The sequence below is a fragment of the Balaenoptera physalus genome, assembly GCF_965194825.1.
Source record: "Balaenoptera physalus genome assembly, chromosome: 11".
Lineage (NCBI taxonomy): Eukaryota > Metazoa > Chordata > Mammalia > Artiodactyla > Balaenopteridae > Balaenoptera > Balaenoptera physalus.
The window spans coordinates 24,433,253-24,456,721 of record NC_138896.1 but is presented as its reverse complement, the minus strand read 5'-3'; the positions used below and the strand labels follow the sequence as shown (position 1 = coordinate 24,456,721).

Here is a 23,469-nt window from a genome sequence, read left to right as displayed (position 1 = left end):
AGAAATAGCAGATATGGGGAAAACACACTACCTCTAGGGCTGAGGCAGACCCTGCACCTTTGGCCACTCAGCTTCCCCGCACACCGTTTTATACACAGTTGAACTTCCACGTAACAGCACCACAGCTCTGCCTTCTCACCCATCAAGACAAAGCTAGCCTTGCAAGGGAAGACATTCTCACCCTTTCCCCCAGATGAGGAGACAGACAGTCCCAGACATTGGATCCACACTGCTCCTCAAACGCAATCATAATACCTTTGACTCTTCTGTTACCTGAAGACTATCTTACAAACATAACCTCCAACAACTTGAATAAAAACACAAGGGTAAGAAGAAGAAAGAGGAAGAAAATGGATAATAAATAGAAATCAGCACACACACGCACACATACACATGACAAGAAAGAGAAAATATGCAAAGTTATTAAAGTCCTCTTTCTGTAATTGATCACAGGGTAGATCAATATCCATGACTGCCTTCTTCCACTTCTTACTCTCTGTCTTCTCACCCAGAACCACAGGTCAGATTCTCTACCTGGTCGAGTGACCGCAACTTCATTCCCAAAGGTCTGGGTCCTTAATAGTCCTGCTTCCTTTCGTTTGCTGTGGTTTTCCATTAACCTTTACCATTGGACTTGGAAGTACTGTGAGGCAATACATTGATAACCGGCTCCATGCTCATGGTCAAAGCTTTCTACAATTCATCCTGACCCTGGAAATTCTCTTCTTCATTTACATCTTAATTCGGATAGCAATTCTTTTATTTCCATCTGCTGTTGGCAGAAATGAAAAACCCAGATCCTTCTCCTTAATTCCTTAAATGAACACAACACAAGTTTTTCACAGGTAACAGAAATTTACTGAGGTTTGGAAAAATGGGTGTGTTTTATCCATCTCAGAATACGAAATACATAAAATAAAATACTAGACTTCTTAGAAGTCCATCAGCCACCCATTTCCCTGGAAATTTTTGGATGACCACCTTTTCTGGCTTAATAGTACAGATCCCCCAAAACAGATCTGGGAACCAACCATCAGCCTCTGGGTTCTTCTGCACAAACTCAAATTGGATAAAGTAAACACCACTTTATTCTGCAGAGTAATTCGATCTATCACATCCAAACAGTATAAAAACCTCATGAAATATTTTTTATTACCGAAAGAAAAACAACTTCCCATAGTAAAATTCAGGCTACCCCGAAACGCGCCCAGAGTCAGCTTTTATCATCTGCTTCCTGAGCACAAGGCAGGAACTGATGGTTCTCGTAACCACACACCCAGGAGTCTGCCTCCACAGCAACAGGGCAAGACTCCCAGCCATCCAGGACCCACCGCAGAGGCCTCTGTCACATGGAGTCTGCAGCTCCATGAAGACCCACAGCGAGGGGTCCAGGACAGTGACGGGCCCTATGGGGACACAGCCTCCGGTTTGCAGGGGAGTAATGGAGACTCAGCCACTGGGGGAGCATTAGCACCTGAGCCTGAGCTGAACCCCTCCCCTGGGAGGCTCACAGGCTCCTCCAGAAAAGAACTGTTATGGGGCACAGGGTGACCCTCAGACCATCCCTCCTTGGAACAGACGGTCAGGGACACATCTCCTGACCTGATCATGAAGTATGGAAAGACGGTCCCAAAGAAGTAAGCCCGAGGGAAGGAGAAAATGTGGGAGCCATCAGTCATGTTGTAGAAGGAGACATCCCCTTCCTTGTGGTCCAGGAACACCCCTACCCTGCGGGGAACCTGTCTGAGGGATAGGTGAGTCAGAGGTAGAGTAAAGGCACAATATTTAGCTCCATGCTGCCCCACAACCCAGAACCCCTTTTCTGGGTATTCTACATGCCAGCCGTTCCTGTACACATTTTCCCTACAGACCCCCAGAGCCCACTCGCTTCGGCCTGCATCCCTGATCTCCACCTCCCAGTAACAGCACCCTGACGTGATGCTCTCAAAGCCCAATACGCTGCAGGTGTCTCCTGAGCTCACACTGGTGTCCTTCCAGGCCACAGTCGTGTTTTCATGAGAGACGACAAGGTTTGAATGGGCAGATCCTGGATCCAGAGTGACAGGCCCTGCAGAGAAAGTTGCCTATCATGCAAGGCCCTCCCCTGCCCCATAATAAGAGCACACAACCACCCCGCAACCTGGACTCTCAGCTGCATGGGGAGAAGGCTAAGCCCCCTGAGATTAGAAACTTGTGACTCAAGTTCACAGCCTTCCAAGCAGGAAAAGGATCCACAAGATAATTTCAGAGTTACACATGTCACAGGGCCCTGAGGACCAGCCTGGACTTCAAAGACTGAAAAATATCTATTTAGCATCCAATATCAGCCACACCCACCGGCCCCACCTATGTGACTATCAGCACCACGACGCCCCACCACCATTGATGGTGCCGGCATCTACATCACCACTGAGAACTGAAGGAGAGGCCACGGGGGCAGCAGTAGGAACATCCAGAAAGAACACGAAGTCACTCACAGGCCTGGAACTTCTCCTTCCGCCAATCTACAAGAGAACCACACGTTTCATATCAGGGGTTTGCAGAGACTGTACATATCAGGGTCAGTGCTTAGTCTTCTGAAGCATACTGATGTGAGAGTTATAGAGGAAAATGTTTTGGAAACTTTCAACTGATGCATGTATTTCTTTTCTCTCTCTCTCTCTCTCTCTCACACACACACACACACACACACACACACACACACACACACACAGAACCATCATGCTTCAGCCTCCCTTGAAGGCTAAGCCATAGACCTTAATACTGAGGGATTCAGAGGCTTGATATCAATTTGAACATAAAGGTCACTGCCCAGATTTCACTATAAAATAAAGCTTTCTCAAGTCCCTAGCCACTCATCCATCCTGAAAACTAGGTTTTCTGGAGAAAGAACTGGGGATATCAAAATTTCCAAGGCTTTCATGTAATTATCAAGAATTAATTGAGGGGCTTCCCTGGTGGCGCAGTGGTTAAGAATCCTCCTGCCAATGAAGGGGACACAGGTTCGAGCCCTAGTCCGGGAAGATCCCACATGCCACGGAGCAACTAAGCCCGTGCACCACAACTACTGAGCCTGTGCTCTAGAACCCACGAGTCACAACTACTGAGCCCATGTTCCACAGCTAACAAAGCCCGCGCACCTACAGCCTGTGCTCTGCAAGAAGAGAAGGCACTGCAATGAGAAGCCCGCACACAGAAAGGAAGAGTAGCACCTGCTCGCTGCAACAAAAGCCTGCACACAGAGACGAAAAACCAACACAGCCAAAAATAAATTAATTAATTTTAAGAAAAAGAGTTAATTGAGCTACAGTAGAAACTAACACAACATTGTAAAACAACTATACCCCAATAAAAATTAAAACAACAGGGCTTATGACATGGAATGTCAAGTTTCCCTCTAGAATGTTGTACTTAATTATTTCCTTTCGTCAGTTATAAAACTGCCTTTTCATCCCATCTTTTGATAGGTGGTAAAGATATATGTTTGTTCATGTGTTTATTGATTTGGAATTTCTTCTTTTATGAATTGTATGTTTGTGCCAGTTCCAGTGCGGGGGGGGTAATTTTATACTGACTTACACTAGGTCTTTCTCTATTTAGCATTTTAAGCCTTTGTATATCACATCCAGGGCAAGTAGTCTTCCTTTTGGCCATTTTTGTTTGTTTGTATTTTGTTGTTGTATTATGGTGTTTTGATGAGGGAAGTATTTTATTTTTATGAAGTAAAATATGGCATAATTTTTTTAAAAAAAAGGGTTAATTGAGCCGAACATGCAGGTTACCTCCAAGCCAGCGGTAGAGAGAATACAACTTGGCTTAACTGAACTCAAAGGCTGACTGTAAACCATGAGTGGAGAGAATTCGGGATACGGCATCAGAGAAATCTTGCCCAGTTAGGAGGCAACGGAAAGGTTTCCAGGAAGGGGGACAGGTGTTCAAAGTGAGGAAGACATACATTCAGTAAGAGGAAAGACACTAATGAATTCTCTTCCCCCTTTTCACAGGGTTAGTGAAGCAAAAACATCCCTATATGTGAGGGAGAACCCAAAATACTGGATCTAGTCATCTGCTTCCCCCTATAGTTACCCAGAGAGGTTGTAAGCTTCCAGGAGAACCTCAGTGAGAGGCCCCCAAAGATGTCCATGTTCTAAACCCCAAAATGTGTAAATATCTTGTGGTAAAGGGAACTTTATGGATGTATTAAGAACCTTGGGATGGGGTCAAGGGTAGGCGGGAAACAACAGTGCCTAAACAGCTAGACAGAACCTGCCGCTCCTCAGCTGACCCCAGACCAAGGATCTTAAGGACCAGGTCAGGCTAGTCCCTCCAGGGTGATGGCCTGATATGACTAAGGGAGAGCAGAGGGACCCCTTTCTCCACTGACCCAAGACCACATAATCTCTTCCAACCTCCATACTCCCTTTTGGGAAGAAGAAAGGAAGCTCGCCGCCAACCAAAGCAGAGCCTGTATGAGTCATGGGACCCTGAAATGTCTGCACGGGGAGAGCTGTTGCCTCCAACAGGGTGAAGACTCGGGAACAAGATTAGAACATTTGTAGAAGTATGTAAATGACATTTCCGTGCACATTTGGGGTGCATATTTGTGACCACCATCCCCACGTAATACAGGTTCATGCAGAAATTGGCATTTCCGTCTCTGTTGATTTGGTTGATGGAAATAAGATCACAAAAACTGGCCTGACCCATGTGACCCTCTGAGAAAAAAAATGAACTTTAATTTACTTGCTCTTCACCAAAACACTAGTTGACACCCAGCTAGAAATTTCTGTATCACAAGTGATCGAGATTAACAAGAAGAAGGGGAAGGAGGGGAAAAGAGAGTTGGCATTTAATTGTGAGACTCCACAATGTATCGAGTGTGATGCTATTCTTCACTTAATTTCCACAGCAAATCATTAAATTACAAATTGTTTTTCCAATTTTATGAATAAAAAGAGATCAAACATTTGTCCACCTCACACTATGAACCTGTCAATATGAAAATGTTGATTCTAGTGTAATGGGATTTGTCCTTACAAAATAGAAGGGTACACAAGATATACATTAAAACACATGCTCTTCAATCTAGCAGGTAAGGGGGAGATGGTAAAAGAGGACTATCTGATCCTCATGTTTAACATATAAATCCCAGGGAGAATCGGTAAGAATCCCTAAGACGACATCCTCACTCCTCATGCTTTTTTCACCCCTTGGTTTACCCCTCTCTGTCTCTCACGATCTATATTCCTGACTGTAAACAAAAACATTCCAAGCAGGGAAAGGGCATGTTACACAGGCTTTGAGGGTATAGATCTTTAACTCACCCCAAAGCTAAAGGGTCCTTGGGACAACCTTACATTGCACTAGGATGTCCCATACCACACTCCTGCCCTGACCACTACGGGAAGGATGAGATGGTCTCGTTATCAGAGGCCAACTCAATTCGAGGGTTACCTCAAAATGGCTTAAAAATAAATATGTCTTCAGAAAGGTGGAGGATTAACCAAGATGGCGGAGTAGAAGGACGTGCTCTCACTCCCTCTTGCGAGAGCACCAGAATCAAAACTGGCTGCTGGACAATCATTGACAGGAAGACCCTGGACTTCACCAAGGAGGATACCCCACGTCCAAGGACAGAGGAGAAGCCACAGTGAGACGGTAGGAGGGGCGCAATCAGAGTAAAATCAAATCCCATAACTGCTGGGTGGGTGACTCACAGACTGGCGAACACTTATACCACAGAAGTCCACCCACTGGAGTGAAGGTTCTGAGCCCCACGTCAGGCTTCCCAACCTGGGGGTCCGGCTACGGGAGGAGGAATTCCTAGAGAATCAGACTTTGAAGCCTAGTGGGAATTGATTGCAGGACTTTGACAGGACTGGGGGAAACAGAGACGCCACTCTTGGAGGGCACACACAAAGTAATGTGTGCATCGGGTCCCAGGGGAAGGAGCAGTGACCCTGGGGGAGACTGAACCAGACTTACCTGCTGGTGTTGGGGGGTCTCCTGCAGAGGCGAGTGGTGGCTCTGTTTCACCATGGGGATAAGGACACTGGCAGCCGAGGTTCTGGGAAGTTCTCCTTGGCGTGAGCCCTCCCACAGTCTGCCATTAACCCCACCAAAGAGCACGGGTAGGCTCCAGTGTTGGGTTGCCTCAGGCAAAACAACCAACAGGGAGGGAACCCAGCCCCACCCATCAGCAGTCAAGTGGATTAAGGTTTTACTGAGCTCTGACCGCCACAGCAACAGGGAGGGAACCCAGCCCCACCCATCAACAGTCAAGTGGATTAAGGTTTTACTGAGCTCGGACCACCACAGCAACAGTCAGCTCTACCCACCACCAGAGCCTCCCATCAAGCCTCTTAGATAGCCTCAACCACCAGAGGGCAGACAACAGAAGCAAGAAAAACTACAATCCTGCAGCCTGTGGACCAAAAACCACAGTTACAGAAAGATAGAGAAGATGAAAAGGCAGAGGGCTATGTACCAGATGAAGGAACAAGAAAAAACCCCAGAAAAACAACTAAATGAAGTGGAGATAGGCAACCTTCCAGAGAAAGAATTCAGAATAATGATAGTGAAGATGATCCAGGACCTCGGAATAAGAATGGAGGCAAAGATTGAGAAGATGCAAGAAATGATTAACAAAGACCTAGAAGAATTAAAGAACAAACAAACAGAGATGACCAATACAATAACTGAAATGAAAACTACACTAGAAGGAATCAATAGCAGAATAACTGAGGCAGAAGAACGGATAAGTGACCTGGAAGACAGAATGGTGGAATTCACTGCTGCAGAACAGACTAAAGAAAAAAGAATGAAAGGAAATGAAGACAACCTAAGAGACCTCTGGGACAACATTAAACGCAACAACATTCGCATTATAGGGGTCCCAGAAGGAGAAGAGAGAGAGAAAGGACCAGAGAAAATATTTGAAGAGATTATAGTCGAAAACTTCCCTAACATGGGAAAGGAAATAGCCACCCAAGTCCAGGAAGCGCAGACAGTCCCATACAGAATAAACCCAAGGAGAAACACGCCGAGACACATAGTAATCAAAGTGGCAAAAATTAAAGACAAAGAAAAATTATTGAAAGCAGCAAGGGAAAAACGACAAATAACATACAAGGGAACTCCCATAAGGTTAACAGCTGATTTCTCAGCAGAAACTCTGCAAGCCAGAAGCGAGTGGCATGATATACTTAAAGTGATGAAAGGGAAGAACCTACAACCAAGATTACTCTACCCGGCAAGGATCTCATTTAGATTTGATGGAGAAATCAAAAGCTTTACAGACAAGCAAAAGCTAAGAGAATTCAACACCACCAAACCAGCTCTACAACAAATGCTAAAGGAACTTCTCTAAGTGGGAAACACAAGAGAAGAAAAGGACCTACAAAAACAAACCCAAAACAATTAAGAAAATGGTCATAGGAACATACATATCGATAATTACCTTAAACGTGAATGGATTAAACGCCCCAACCAAAAGACATAGACTGGCTGAATGGATACAAAAACAAGACCCATATATATGCTGTCTACAAGAGACCCACTTTAGACCTAGGGACACATACAGACTGAAAGTGAGGGGATGGAAAAAGATATTCCATGCAAATGGAAATCAAAAGAAAGCTGGAGTAGCTATACTCATATCAGATAAAATAGACTTTAAAATAAAGAATGTTACAAGAGACAAGGAAGGACACTACATAATGATCCAGGGATCAATCCAAGAAGAAGATATAACAATTATAAATATATATGCACCCAACATAGGAGCACCTCAATACATAAGGCAACTGCTAACAGCTATAAAAGAGGAAATTGACAGTAACACAATCATAGTGGGGGACTTTAACACTCCACTTACACCAATGGACAGATCATCCAAAATGAAAATAAATAAGGAAACAGAAGCTTTAAATGACACAATAGACCAGATAGATTTAATTGATATATATAGGACATTCCATCCAAAAACAGCAGATTACACGTTCTTCTCAAGTGCGCACGGAACATTCTCCAGGATAGATCACATCTTGGGTCACAAATCAAGCCTCAGTAAATTTAAGAAAATTGAAATCATACCAAGCATCTTTTCTGACCACAACGCTATGAGATTAGAAATGAATTACAGGGAAAAAAAAGTAAAAAAGACAAACACATGGAGGCTAAACAATACGTTACTAAATAACCAAGAGATCACTGAAGAAATCAAAGAGGAAATAAAAAAATACCTAGAGACAAATGACAATGAAAACACGACGACCCAAAACCTATGGGATGCAGCAAAAGCGGTTCTAAGAGGGAAGTTTATAGCTATACAAGCCTACCTAAAGAAACAAGAAAAATCTCAAGTAAACAATCTAACCTTACACCTAAAGAAACTAGAGAAAGAAGAACAAACAAAACCCAAAGTTAGCAGAAGGAAAGAAATCATAAAGATCAGAGCAGAAATAAATGAAATAGAAACAAAGAAAACAATAGCAAAGATCAATAAAACTAAAAGTTGGTTCTTTGAGAAGATAAACAAAATTGATAAGCCATTAGCCAGACTCATCAAGAAAAAGAGGGAGAGGACTCAAATCAATAAAATCAGAAATGAAAAAGGAGAAGTTACAACAGACACTGCAGAAATACAAAACATCCTAAGAGACTACTATAAGCAACTTTACGCCAATAAAATGGACAACCTGGAAGAAATGGACAAATTCTTAGAAAGGTATAACCTTCCAAGACTGAATCAGGAAGAAACAGAAAATATGAACAGACCAATCACAAGTAATGAAATTGAAACTGTGATTAAAAATCTTCCAACAAACAAAAGTCCAGGACCAGATGGCTTCACAGGTGAATTCTATCAAACATTTAGAGAAGAGCTAACACCCATCCTTCTCAAACTCTTCCAAAAAATTGCAGACGAAGGAACACTCCCAAACTCATTCTATGAGGCCACCATCACCCTGATACCAAAACCAGACAAAGACACTACAAAAAAAGAAAATTACAGACCAATATCACTGATGAATATAGATGCAAAAATCCTCAACAAAATACTAGCAAACAGAATCCAACAACACATTAAAAGGATCATACACCACGATCAAGTGGGATTTATCCCAGGGATGCAAGGATTCTTCAATATACGCAAATCAATCAATGTGATACACCATATTAACAAATTGAAGAAGAAAAACCATATGATCATCTCAATAGATGCAGAAAAAGCTTTTGACAAAATTCAGCACCCATTTCTGATAAAAACTCTCCAGAAAGTGGGCATAGAGGGAACCTACCTCAACATAATAAAGGCCATATATGACAAACCCACAGCAAACATCATTCTCAATGGTGAAAAACTGAAAGCATTTCCTCTAAGATCAGGAACGAGACAAGGATGTCCACTCTCACCACTATTATTCAACATAGTTCTGGAAGTCCTAGCCACGGCAATCAGACAAGAAAAAGAAATAAAAGGAATACAAATTGGAAAAGAGGAAGTAAAACTGTCACTGTTTGCGGATGACATGATACTATACATAGAGAATCCTAAAACTGCCACCAGAAAACTGCTAGAGCTAATTAATGAATATGGTAAAGTTGCAGGATACAAAATTAATGCACAGAAATCTCTTGCATTCCTATACACTAATGATGAAAAATCTGAAAGAGAAATTATGGAAACACTCCCATTTACCATTGCAACAAAAAGAATAAAATACCTAGGAATAAACCTACCTAGGGAGACAAAAGACCTGTATGCAGAAAACTATAAGACACTGATGAAAGAAATTAAAGATGATACCAACAGATGGAGAGATATACCATGTTCTTGGATTGGAAGAATCAACATTGTGAAAATGAGTATACTACCCAAAGCAATCTACAGATTCAATGCAATCCCTATCAAATTACCAATGGCATTTTTTACGGAGCTAGAACAAATCATCTTAAAATTTGTATGGAGACACAAAAGACCCCGAATAGCCAAAGCAGTCTTGAGGCAAAAAAATGGAGCTGGAGGAATCAGACTCCCTGACTTCAGACTATACTACAAAGCTACAGTAATCAAGACAATATGGTACTGGCACAAAAACAGAAACATAGATCAATGGAACAAGATAGAAAGCCCAGAGATTAACCCACGCACCTATGGTCAACTAATCTATGACAAAGGAGGCAAAGATATACAATGGAGAAAAGACAGTCTCTTCAATAAGTGGTGCTGGGAAAACTGGACAGCTACATGTAAAAGAATGAAATTAGAATACTCCCTAACACCATACACAAAAATAAACTCAAAATGGATTAGAGACCTAAATATAAGACTGGACACTATAAAACTCTTAGAGGAAAACATAGGAAGAACACTCTTTGACATAAATCACAGCAAGATCTTTTTTGATCCACCTCCTAGAGTAATGGAAATAAAAACAAAAATAAACAAGTGGGACCTAATGAAACTTCAAAGCTTTTGCACAGCAAAGGAGACCATAAACAAGACGAAAAGACAACCCTCAGAATGGGAGAAAATATTTGCAAATGAATCAACGGACAAAGGATTAATCTCCAAAATATATAAACAGCTCATTCAGCTCAATATCAAAGAAACAAACACCCCAATCCAAAAATGGGCAGAAGACCTAAATAGACATTTCTCCAAAGAAGACATACAGACGGCCATGAAGCACATGAAAAGATGCTCAACATCACTAATTATTAGAGAAATGCAAATCAAAACTACAATGAGGTATCACCTCACTCCTGTTAGAATGGGCATCATCAGAAAATCTACAAACAACAAATGCTGGAGAGGGTGTGGAGAAAAGGGAACCCTCTTGCACTGTTGGTGGGAATGTAAATTGATACAGCCACTATGGAGAACAATATGGAGATTCCTTAAAAAACTAAAAATAGAATTACCATATGACCCAGCAATCCCACTACTGGGCATATACCCAGAGAAAACCGTAATTCAAAAAGACACATGCACCCGAATGTTCATTGCAGCACTATTTACAATAGCCAGGTCATGGAAGCAACCTAAATGCCCCTCAGCAGACGAATGGATAAAGAAGATGTGGTACATATATACAATGGAATATTACTCAGCCATAAAAAGGAACGAAATTGAGTCATTTGTTGAGACGTGGATGGATCTAGAGACTGTCATACAGAGTGAAGTAAGCCAGAAAGAGAAAAACAAATATCATATATTAATGCATGTATGTGGAACCTAGAAAAATGGTACAGATGAGCCAGCTTGCAGGGCAGAAGTTGAGACACAGATGTAGAGAACGGACATATGGACACCAAGGGGGGAAAACTGCAGTGGGGTGGGGATGGTGGTGTGCTGAATTGGGCGATTGGGATTGACATGTATACACTGATGTGTACAAAATTGATGCCTAATAAGAACCTGCAGTATAAAAAAACAAACAAAACAACTAATACTAAACTTTCATTGGGTTATTTGTATGGAAATATGTTAATATAAATGTTTCAGACATTACATGAAATTTCTAAAAATCTTATATTTGTATTTGTATGGAAATATGTATGGAAATATAAATGTTTCAGACATTACATGAAATTTCTAAAAATCTTGTATTTGTATGGAAATATGTATGGAAATATGTTAATATAAATGTTTCAGACATTACATGAAATTTCTAAAAATCTTATATGTTCTGGTATAATGTTATAAGTAATAATCCTAGTTATTACTTTAAAATGTATATCTCAGAAATAACTAATTTTCTTGTCAACTGCATTATTATGAACTTTCATCAAATCTTTTACCGTGGTCATTAAGTCTTTTGTCATTTACAGACAGTTCTGGGTGTACTCTGATGATTTTGCAAATATGTTCCTATAAAAGGGTTTCATCTTCAAGAAATTCATGGTAAAGACTCTGACAAGTACAGGTTTCTGGTAACTGACTGTACTGCTGAACTGAATGAATAAGCATTTTCAGAACTCTGATGAAAAACTGATGAACTCATAAAAGTGCTAACAAAAGATCAAGATGAAAAAAAACAATTAATTACATGGGACTGAGTGAACTGATGAGGATGAGTATAACTTTTGTGACTTTCTGTCTGAATTAAAAAAAAAAAAAAATCCCACAAGGACTCAGAGGCAAAGAATATACAAATCAATTTTCACTGCAAAGTAAAGGAGCTGTTACAGTGGAGGATTACTGGACTGAATGTCAATATTATGACATAGTATGAGTGTGTTTCATGTTTGGTAATTGCAATCATTGTTGCTTTTGTTGTGGTCATCCATGTACAATGCTTGGTGTCAGTCTATTTATCTCTTGTAAAAATAAAATGCAGTGTGTGTGTGTGTGAAAAAAAAAATAAAAATAAAAAAATAAACATGTCTTGACTGAAATTTCTCAAAGCGGTATCAAGGAGTTGATTACACTTCATGCACCCCAATAACTTGCACAACCTCTGTGTGCTCCCCAACTCAAACCACCATGGTTGTGCCTTGTGGTCTCTCTTCCGCCACTACAAGCAACCCCAATCTCTATAAGACAAATCTCAGACACACTACTTCCTCCTCATCTCCTCCTCTCTTCCTCCTCCTGGTCTTGTCTTCCTTGATTTGCTCCACACCCTTTCTCTGGGAAACAATTGTGACTCCTCTATGTTTCTTCACACATTGCCCCTAATAAACCTAACCAGGAATGGGCCTATCAGCAAACACAGAGTTCTCTGAAAAGGAGAGATAATGGTTGTTACATTTTTGTTCCTATTACACAAACATATACACAGGATTTTTCATATAATTTCAGATCTTTCACAGCCCCTCACCCCAGGAGCCCATCAACATCCCAGAAGTTCTGGACCCCAGATCCAGAATACCTGCTCTAGAGCAACTAATTCCTCAGCAACCAAGGAGGCTTGGAGGAAGAAACTGAGTCTGGACAGGGAGTCAGAGCACGAGGAAGCAGAGAGAAAACCAATATCCCAGAGGACCAGGAAGAAGTGGGAAAACCAAAACTAGAGCCGAAAGGGGTAGGAGTTTTGGAGCAAGAGGGATCAAGAACCAAGGGCCCCCTTGGGAAGGCCTGAGTCCTAAGCAGGCAAGCATGACTTCTGAAATCTTCCAGGGCTGAGCGATCCCTGATCCACACAGTCGTTCCCTGCTGCCGTCCCTCCTCACAACTGACCCCTCCATGGTCACTGCACCAGTGAGCAGTTCCAGTTGGGCCAGGTGTTTGGGGAGGGCGTGGCTAACCCTGACAGTGCCCTGCAGTAGAGGACAGGCCGGAATGGAGGCAGATCTGTGTTCCAAGGAGGAGTCCCTGCGGTCTCTGGATGGAGGTTACAAAAGTGACACGGAGACCAGGGACACCAAGCCCACCCTCATGAGTCCCCTGATGGAGAAGAGGGCAGAGTCCAGGTTGGGGAGGGGAGGCTACAAGAACTCAGAGCCACTTACCTGCATACAGCTGGGCCTTCCTCCAGGCTGAAAGGGAACACACCCTGGTGAGACCTCAGCCAGAACAAGCCTGCTCGCTGTGAATCCACTGGCCCGTGCCTCCCCTCTGCTCTGCCGGTGAGACTAACTACAGTCGTGGAGAGGCTGGAGAGGAGGTGACCCCCTGCTATGTGCAGACAGCGGGTGTTGTGGGAATTTCCCTGGACCACAGGTCAGGAGCCCTGCATTACAGGCTGACTTACACCACTGTCCCGCTGCTGCTGTGTGATGTTTGGCAAGTCACTTAGCTGTTCTGTGCCTCAAAAACCTCAAAAATTCTTATTCTACTTACATTGACTTTTGCCGCTAAGGACCAAAACTTCTACTATGTGTGAAAACATTTTAGGGAATACAATATAAATTATTCTATAATTTTAAGAAAGCATCATCATATTCAGTTTTTTTCTGGCAAAGATATATTTGGGAAATAACTTGAAATGGGAACTATGTAAGGACAGGAATGTGAGATGAGTTCTGGGATAAAAGTGGTTAATCTTTCTCAGATGAAATATATCTAGAGATAAACATCACTATTCTGGGGCATTGACAGCCCTTCCCATCACATTCCCATGCATGGTCAGCCCAGCTATGCCCCCATAACTTTTTGATCATCACCCAAAGAAACTAGAGGGAACAGACCCTCTTTGGATGCTGTTTTGGGGTGGAGACAGGAGGTCACACTCCTAAACTGAATCACCCCGCTGATTTGGATAGCTCCTTTAATGCAATCTCAGAGCACATGACTTTTGCTTCCAGGTACTGTCTGAAAACCAGGGGCATTCAAGGCTAGAAAACTATCAATATAGTGGGTCAGTCACGGCTGGAATAAGACCCAGGGTGCATGATGGACCCTGGGGTCACCGTCACACCCAGGCTCCCAAGCACTGGGTGGGAATCAGCGGCCCAGATCTGGGAGAGCCTTTGCAGCTGGGTTCTGCCTCCCAGCAGCCTTCACTTCCTCCCCAGGGAGGGGGTCCACACGGCTGTGTCTGGACAGAAGCAAGGAGAGGGACGCCTTGTCACAGGAGGACAGGAAACCCAAGGACATCAGGAGAGTCACTCACCAGCCAGGTAAGCGGACTTCCTCCAGTCTGAAAGGCAACACACAGGAAGCAGGTGAACTAAGAACCAGAATGTCTCCTACGAAGGGCATGCAGAGAGCTCAGGGGGAAAAGCAGAACTTACCGAGTTCTGCCTGGAGTTCATCTGAAAGAGAGTGCAGAAGAAGCATGAGCTCGCATCCCTAAGAAAAAGAGTCCACAAAATACCACCTCTCTGTGTGTAACCTGGAGAAGCTTCCAACCTCAGACCCATCGGGGCCTCCCTGGTTCCAGCCATCCACCCTGGGTCTCCCCAGCCACCGGCCCTGGGCCCGGATTTCCCCGGAGCCCTGGACTCAGGCAGGCCCTGCGGTCGGTCATCCATCTCAGCGCGGCTGCCGTGCTCTCCAGCCCTGGCCACTGTCCTGCCTTACCTGCGTCCTTCAGCACCTCCTCCTTTGCCCGCCGGTGCTGCTCCTTCACCAGGGGCAGACGCTCCTTTGCTCGCATCGCCAGCAACTTCATGGAATGTTCCCTCTTGGTGTAACATCCAGCCCCAAGCAGCAGGACCATCAGCACAGACAGGCTCACTGAGAAAGCCAGCTTCCAGGGAGAGGCCTGGGGGAAGAAGGGCTCTGCGGCCCGGCCAGAGACCCCGTCAGGGCCACCACCCGGGACACCCAAGCCCAGCACACTCAGGAGCGCCCGGCCCGCTCCCCCAGCCCTGCGGGGACCAGCGAGCAGCGTTGACCTGGGATGAAGATGGCCATGGCCTTCTCCTGGCCCAGGACAGTGTTGAGGACGGAGCAGGTCACGTTCCCTGCAGAGCTGTCTCTCACCACCAGAGCCACCTCCACGCCGAACAGCCCTTCAGCGTCCTGGGTGTGCGTCTCGGAGAACGCCAGGGACTTCTCTCCGCTGAGGTCTCTCCACCGCACCTGGGGCTTCGGGAACCACCCTGAGGACGTGCACACCACACGGACCCCATCCTCCTCGGGCCCTGTGATGCGCACCTGAGGGGCAGAGCCCACACCTGCGGGAGGCAAGATGTAGAGCCCAGGGGGGCCGCCTGGGTCCTGGGGGCCCCAGCAGTGCCTACGTGTGCACAACTCCAGTGGGAGCCCTTCGCCTTGCATTCTGGGGCTCTGGGGGAGGCTGTCCCCTGCAGGGAGAAAGGCAGCCGCCCTGCCACGGGGAACACAAGGAAGGAGTGTGGGGACCTCCGGGGGCTCAGAGGGCTGGGGCTCTTCTCCCCAGTCATGCAGGTGCAAGGGCTGACGCCCAGTGGAAACAGGAGGAATGTGGTCCCAGGTCCCATCCTTATCCTCGACTCTCCTCACCTCACACACTCTCCCAGGGCACCGGCTTCCACACCCACTGCCTCTCTTTGAAAGTCACCACCAAAATTAGATCAGATGACAACCCTAGCCCCTGAACTCGCCTCCTGTATATCCACATCCAGTGGGTTATTTCCGCCAGGGTTCCTCACATACATTTCAAACTTAAAATTCCAGAACTGAATACGTGATTTTGCCCCATCTGTGATAGATGGATTGTAAAAAGATTCCCAAATCTTCACTCCCTCTTTATATCCAGCTGGCCCTCGGCCACACACTTTTTGATGCCTTCACACTCTGCCTCTGGGCCGGGTCAGGTGACTCAACTAGCCAGTGAGAGACTAGGCCATGTGACTCAAGCAGAGGTTGTAACATCCTTGTGCCATTGGGCTACCCTCTGCCACAGGGAGGACATGTTTGGTCTGGTGCAGCCTTTCCAGCTGAAGCTTTCCTAGATCAACCAATACCCAGCTGAACAAACCCAGCAAAGGTCCTTATGGTGACCTCCTCAGCTGACTGTAAGGACAAATAAGAATTAAAATTAAGAGGCGTCATTCTCCGCGTTGAAAATAAAGGAAGAGATTCCTCTCCCATCCTTTTCCTTAGAACACTTGCTTTAGAAAACCTGTCATTGTAGGTATTTTCTCCCTACTTCCTTTTTTTTTTTCTTTTTTTAATTTTTTGGCCACACTCCACGCGGCATGTGGGATCCTAGTTCACCAACCCAGGATCGAACTTGCAGCCCCTCCATTGGAAGGGTGGAGTTCTAACCTCTGGACCGCCAGGGAAGTCCCCCCCTCCACTTTGAAATGTATATAAATCCTTTTTGAAAACTAGATAGGCCTCTTGCCAGCTTTGGGACCCACGAATGCCTTTCTCTAGGACCTGGGAGCCATCTCTTTGAAATATAAATGTTAAGGGAGATAGCACCCAATTTTTGCCTTCCCTGTGGAAGGGTAGGAGCCTAACTTCAGTGGACACTGAACTCCAAGCTGTAAAACCACCTTCTGTCATAAAGGCATAAGAAATTGTTTTTCCTCTGGATAAAGCCAATTAGCTAACATAGATAGTCACCTCAATTACCAGGAAAATTTAGGGTGAACTATGTGACAGATGGTGCTATCAAGTCCTCTGACCTGAGGATTAGTTAGTGTTTACCTTGAAAACATGTATGTAATGGGATGTATCTGCTTGACTTGATAAAAGGGGGAGCTTTCTCTCTGTCTTTGCGATCTCTTAGTAGATTGCCTGTGATGTGTATCAGACTCTGGTTTAATGCCCATTCAGTAATAAAACTGTATTCTTTCTCTACTAACTATGTGAGGACGATTTCTGGTTTGGGAGATTATGTTTTTAATTGTATTTCCCCAACATCACCAAAGGTGTATAAATAATCCCAAGTAAGATTAGTCAAATACAGTCCAGATTAGCTGTACTCCTTTCATGCCTGAATTACATAAATGGTTATTGTTATATGCCACTGTGATTTTTGTGGCTGTTTGTTACACAGCATTATCATGGCAACAGATAACACATGTAAAACAAAGAATGTTGCCCACCACGCAATTCTACAAGGATCAAGTCATTAGCACTGTAGCCACTCACTGACAGTACACCCCAAAAGGAATTCAGGACAAAAAAAATAGGCTAAGGCACTCTGTGCTTTGGAAAAACAGGTCCCTTAGATAGTTAGAGATATCTCAGGGAAAAAAAATTTAATGAACCCAGGTTCTTGCATCTTCTCACACATAGAAAAGCACTAAAATCATTAACTGAGGTGTCTGATCCTCGTGATTAGCAGTAAACGTTCACCGAGATGTATGCTTGTCTGCACACATTTCATGGCCAAAATCCTGTATAAACTGGCTTCTCCTCCTACCTCTTCGGAGCAGTTTCTCAGAGCTACTGAGAGACTGTTTCCCGGACTATATAGCCCTCAGTAAGACCCTGAATAAAACTCAGCTCACAGCTCTTAGGTTGTGTGTGTTTCTTCAGTCGACACACAAAATTTTCAATATTCCTACCACTAAACAACAAACAGCCAAAGCAAAACCCTGGGAGCTTCTGCAGTCCCCTCTTCCCCTCCAAACTGTGTCCCCAAATCCACTCACTCAGTTGGGTCGGCTTTCTAAACCTCACTGATGTCTGATCCCCCGCTCCCTCTATGTGATCCCATTGCCTCTATGTGAGGTCATCCCCTTGACCTCGTCACTGCATCCATGCCTCCAGCCTGGCTCACCTTTCATCCATCCTCCTCACAGCTGACAAAGGGAACGTTCCAGGCACTGCTCTGTTTAAAATTTCCTCAGCAATCCATCAACACCCCATAGCACAGCATGCAAACTCTTCTATGATCTGGAATTTGCCTTCCCCCCCAGACTCCTCTCCTCTTCCCCCCAATTTCCACTACCTATGCCCCTCAGGGACCACACACTCCAGCCCCAAGGACCCTTTGATTAACTGCTAGTAACTGCGATCACCATGCTCTCTGTGGCCCCTGCCTTCTCACGTTCCAGTCCATCAGCATCAAGGGCTTTTTGGAGCCTGGTCTGGTGAACTCAAGTGCCTGCTCAAGTGTGTATTACCTATGAACTCCTCCTGATCGCCCCAGAGAGCATTAACCAACCCCTTCTCTGTGCACCCTCGGCCAGGAACATCTCTTCGTTCCATTATCGTCACCTCTTACCACCCTCCCGTTCACTCATCTTATCAACCATGAGGGCCGGCTTGTGTGCTCAGAACACACCAGCCACACTCCCACCTCAGGGTTTCACGCCGGGTGTTTCCTCTGCTGGGAACTCTGGTCCCACAGATATCCACATGGCTAAATTCCTACTTCCTTTGAGCTTCTGCTCAAATTGTCAAAAAAGCCCAGCCTGAGGCCCCATGCAACACTGAAGCCCTCCTCACCCCTGGTCCCCTTCCACTTTTTTCCTGGCCTCTCATCCTAAATACTTACCACTTCCTAACATCCTCTATAACCTATTTATCTAGGATTTATGGATTGCCTCTAGAATATAAACTCCACAGAGCAGGGAACATTGTTTGGTTCACTGATGTATCCCAGGTGCCCAAAATAGGATGTGGCACAGAGTAGGCTTTCGATATATTTGTACTGAATAATGGAATGAGTGGATGAGCCTCCTGTTATCTGTAAAATGAGGGGCCGATTTACATGGTCCCTGAAGTTCCTCCCAACTCCAATATTCCAGGATCACAAACATAACTCAAGTCACCGACCTGCCACCTTCAGCTCCAAATTCGCCTCTTCGTAGAAGCCTCCCTTTCTGAAGAAGCAGGTGTACAGCCCATTGTCTGAGACCTGGACCTTCTGGATGCGTACGGCAGCCACCCCCTGGGCAAGGAAGTCCCTCACCAGCGAGGTCCGCCCTACGTAACGAGCAATCTGCTCCTCATTCCGCTCGACTCGGTTTTGATAGATGAACACGGCTTCTGAAAACTTGGAGCGGAACCACCTCAGCTCCATGTCTTCTGCACTTATGGGTGGGGACACACGACAGGGCAGCATGGTGTCTCCGCCCAGCACTGCCACAATGGGATCCGAGGGGCCAGTCACGAAGAACCCCTCTGTGGACACAGACATAGGAGTGAGAAAGACAGAGGGACACAGAGTGAGGGCAGGAAACACACACAGTCTGGAGGGAAGGCCCGGGCAGGCTGGGGACAGGTGTTGGATAACACGAGCCATCATGACCTGAGGGATTGAGCTGTGATGATTCTGAATCTCCGCAAGACATTCTGACCACAATTTTATGACCCAGAAGTGATGTCACAGAGAATCCTTCATCCATCTGTACTGCTGTTTTCACACTCTTTCATGGAAAACTCCAAGTCAGTGGCTGGCAACCTTCAGCATGCAGCAAAATCAGCAAGAGGGCTTATAAAACACACAGTGCTGCCCCCTCACCCCCGCCCTGAGCTTCTGATTCAGTAGGTCTGGGGTGGGCCCAAGGATCTGCATTTCTAAAGAATTCCCCGAGATGCTAATATTGATGTTCCAGGCACATCACTTTGAGAACCATAGCTCTATCCTGGCCCCTCTTGGACAGGACTGAAACCTGACCAAAGAGAATACCTGTGGCCTAGGACAGAACTCCTTGATCACTCAGCCACACCCAGAAACATCCCCACTGCCACCCCTAACTTTATTATTTGTGCTCATGACTTTCTCCTCCGCTGAACTACAAGTGCACTGAAAACTAGACGCAAATGCTATTTTCATTAAAAACCTGCCTTTACTCTCGTCGCCCACAGGAGCCCATATTCATCCCACCGATATCTTCTCAGAGCCATTGGTCTTCTGAGGCCTCGTGGATGGGCCACGGCATGACCCTTCTGCAGCACAGCCCCGCTGGATCTCCAAAGAACGACTTCTCACTCCTGAGCTGCCCAGACTTGGTCTGAGTCACCATCGTCTCTCACCTGGAGGATGGCAGTAGACTCCCTCCCTGTGTCTTCCTCTCCCCACTCCCACGTCTGCGGCTCTTCAACCTGGAAACCATGGCCTTACTCTGCTCAAAGCCTTGCCATGGCTTCTCGTCCCCCCAGTGGACCACAGGCCGGGTGGGGATGACCCCCAGGGCCTCTCTGATCCCAACTCCTGCTTCTCTCCCTCTCGCTCACTCTGCTCCAGCCAATACTGCCTCCACAGTCCCTTGAACATCCCAGGCACACGGGCAGCTTTGCACTGGCTGTTCTCTCCTGCAGAAACCATCCTTCCAAGGGACCCCTCACAGGCTCACACCCTCCTCCAGGTCTTTGCTCTCATCTCTTTGTCTTCACTGACCACCTCACTGAACACGCTGCTGCCCGCTACCCACCTCCACACCCCTGACTCCCCCCCACCCCTGCACACTGCTTCACTGCCCCCCTCTTCTCATCTCTTCTTTTTTTGGTTTATTTTTGGCTGCGTTGGGTCTTTGTTGCTGAGCACGGGCTTTCTCTAGTTGCAGCAAGAGGGGCTACTCTTCATTGATGTGCACGGGCTTCTCACTGCGTTGGCTTCTCTTGCTGCGGAGCACAGGCTCTAGGTGCACTGGCTTCAGTAGTTGTGACTCGCGGGCTCTAGAGCACAGGCTCAGTAGTTGTGGTGCACGGGCCTAGTTGCTCCGCGGCATGTGGGATCTTCCCGGACCAGGGATCAAACCCGAGTCCCCTGCATTGGCAGGCAGGTTCTTAACCACTGTGTCACCGGGGAAGTCCTCTTCTCATCTCTTTTAACAAACTGTCTAGTAGAGCTGTTTCTTGCATTTATTATTCATGGCCTCCTGCTAGAGTGTAAGCTCTAAAAAGACAGGGATTCTCTCTGTTTTATTCAAGTATAGCACCTAACACGTAGTCGACACCTTATAAATATATGTAGAATGAAATGAATTAATGAATGAATAAGAACTTCAATACCAATAAAGCTGGGAAACAAAAGTTAAATGGAAAAGTATGGTCATAATTTTGACAGTTGATGTTTTAAAACATCATAAGTTCATAACTGAATGACTGTCAAGGTCCCTTACCCTTATTATATGGTGTAGACACTCTTGTTAAATATTTAATAACAATTACTGGTTGGGGAAGCATCATGATTTTTCTAGACAAGGGACTCCTCAAATAGCAACCAACTCCTGATGGTTGGTGGAGTTGAACCAGCCCAGCTCCCAGGGATCCACTCATCCAAGAGGACACAGGATGAGGGGTGGGGTACACTCACCTGCGGACCCCCCAGTGGGCAGCTGGATGAGGAGGAGCAGGGAGGTGAGGTGGCAGAGCACACAGCAGCTGGAGAAATCCTCCATCTCCTCAGAGCTGGAGAGACAGGGCAGGAGGCAGGGCCAGCCCGGAGCTCTGGGGGCCCAGAGGGGAGGCAGGGCTCAGGGCCAGCAACAGTCCCCCCAGGAGCACAGCCCCCCTACCGGATCACTATGCTGGTGAGGTGATGGCCTCCCACAGCCTTGCCACCAAGAAAGCCCTGGGTCTGGAGCTTCCCACCCCTGTAGCAGGCCTCTGTGGGGCTAGACAACCACTAGGTTTGCTTGGGAAAAACACAGTCCTTCCCTTCCCACCCCAATGGCACCTGCAGCACAACCCACTCTGCCCAGAAAACCAGGTGTTTCCTTTCTCAGCACCAGGGGCCCCGTGGTGGAAACGTCCTCCATCTCCCCATTATTCACAACCGCCGGTGATGCCCCGGGACAGACACCCATGCTCGGGCCCCTCACCACGAAGCACAGGCCAGCTCCCACTTGTTGTCCCTCTGTGGCCCCCAGAGTGACCAGGAATCACTGAGAAGCCTCAGAGACAAACTACGTCCTCCTCAAGGAGACTGTGGGGCCATCACAGGTACCCTGTGCTGCCTTTGCTGCTTGTTTAGTTGACCTGAACTTCAATCCCACCCAGCCCTTTCCTGAGAGGGACCAAGGACATGGCCGTGCACCCAGGTGCCCAGTCAATCCCCACTGACAGCTTAATCCTCAACCTCGCTGTCTTTGAAGAAGATTTCTGCATTGGGGTAGAAGATCCCAGTGGAAACAGAGCAGCCGAGGAGATAAATGAGTCCTGGTCAGAGAAATGACTTAGTGTTCAGGGTGGGGGACGAGGCAGCTTAGGGTCCTGGGAAGGACAGATTCTTGGGGCTGACTGCTGAGTCCCCGAAAGCTGGGGCACTGTCTGTGTGACGACCTTAACCAAGTTTCTCAACCTTCTCTGCCTGTTTCCTCATCTACAAAATGTGCATGTTAACAGCATCTAGAGCCCAGAGTTTTAATGAGAATCACATGAATTTATATTTCTCGAGTCACTACATGTAATTAGAACAGGGCCTATTACTAGTAAGTGCTAGAGACACAACATTAAAGTGAATGAAGGAAGGCACACCCCTCACCGCAGTTGTCCTGGGTCTTCCTAGAACCACACGGTCCTCCAGCGCCGCCCACCCCTGCCCCCAGCCCCACCTCCTGCTCATCCGCCTCCTCACCGCCAGCTGCAACCTGCTTTCTCTTCTTGGCCCACAAGTGTCTTCAAATCCAACCTACCTGCTTTGAAAGGCTGGGGCTTCTGAAGCGTCTCTAAACTCGGCAGCGTGAGAAGGTTCAGGGACCCCAGCAGACCCCAAATCTGCCCTCAAAATTTGCACCTGAAGTTAGTCACTCTGGGCCCTAAACCCTAATTCCAGATCCAAATCTGAGTTCCTCACGTCTGAGGGGCAGGCGGCTCCCAGGAGAGTGGAGAAGCAGCAGAGCCTGGCACAGGGGTGTCTGCAGAGACCAGACCATGGGGACCCCGCTGAAACGATCCCAGACAGCTGAGTCCACCTTTCTCTGGTTCCTTCCACTATTTGAAAGTGAAACTTGGAAAAAGCAATCCCAGCAGACTCTGCCCTGTCCTCTGGACAGTCACCCAGTGATCAAGAAGGAAACAGCATGATCAGAGCAGCAAAAGAGAGTAGATACAAGTAAGCTGAAACCACCCTGAGGGGGACAGATAGACTCACAGGCTCGATAACCATAATTTGGACAAGTGCTGCCCTCCAGGTTGGCTCCTAACCTCGGGAGCGGGGACCCTGTGTGTGGCACAGCCAG

General features: G+C 46.1%; 1 protein-coding gene across 1 annotated transcript; it reads right to left on the bottom strand.

The window, feature by feature from the left end:
* Positions 1–1,406: 1,406 nt before the first annotated feature.
* On the bottom strand, positions 1,407–23,158 carry LOC309638169 (butyrophilin subfamily 1 member A1-like; the record flags this gene model as incomplete). Its single annotated transcript, XM_082413770.1, has 10 exons — positions 22,924–23,158; positions 21,603–21,736; positions 19,118–19,465; positions 15,292–15,573; positions 14,975–15,175; positions 14,686–14,706; positions 14,565–14,591; positions 13,462–13,515; positions 2,478–2,504; positions 1,407–2,068 (listed from the first exon to the last, which is right to left on the bottom strand). The coding sequence occupies exons 2-10, from the start codon at positions 21,685–21,687 to the stop codon at positions 1,407–1,409; spliced, it is 1,707 nt and encodes a 568-aa protein (XP_082269896.1). The 5' UTR covers positions 21,688–21,736; positions 22,924–23,158.
* Between the last annotated feature and the right edge of the window lie 311 nt (positions 23,159–23,469).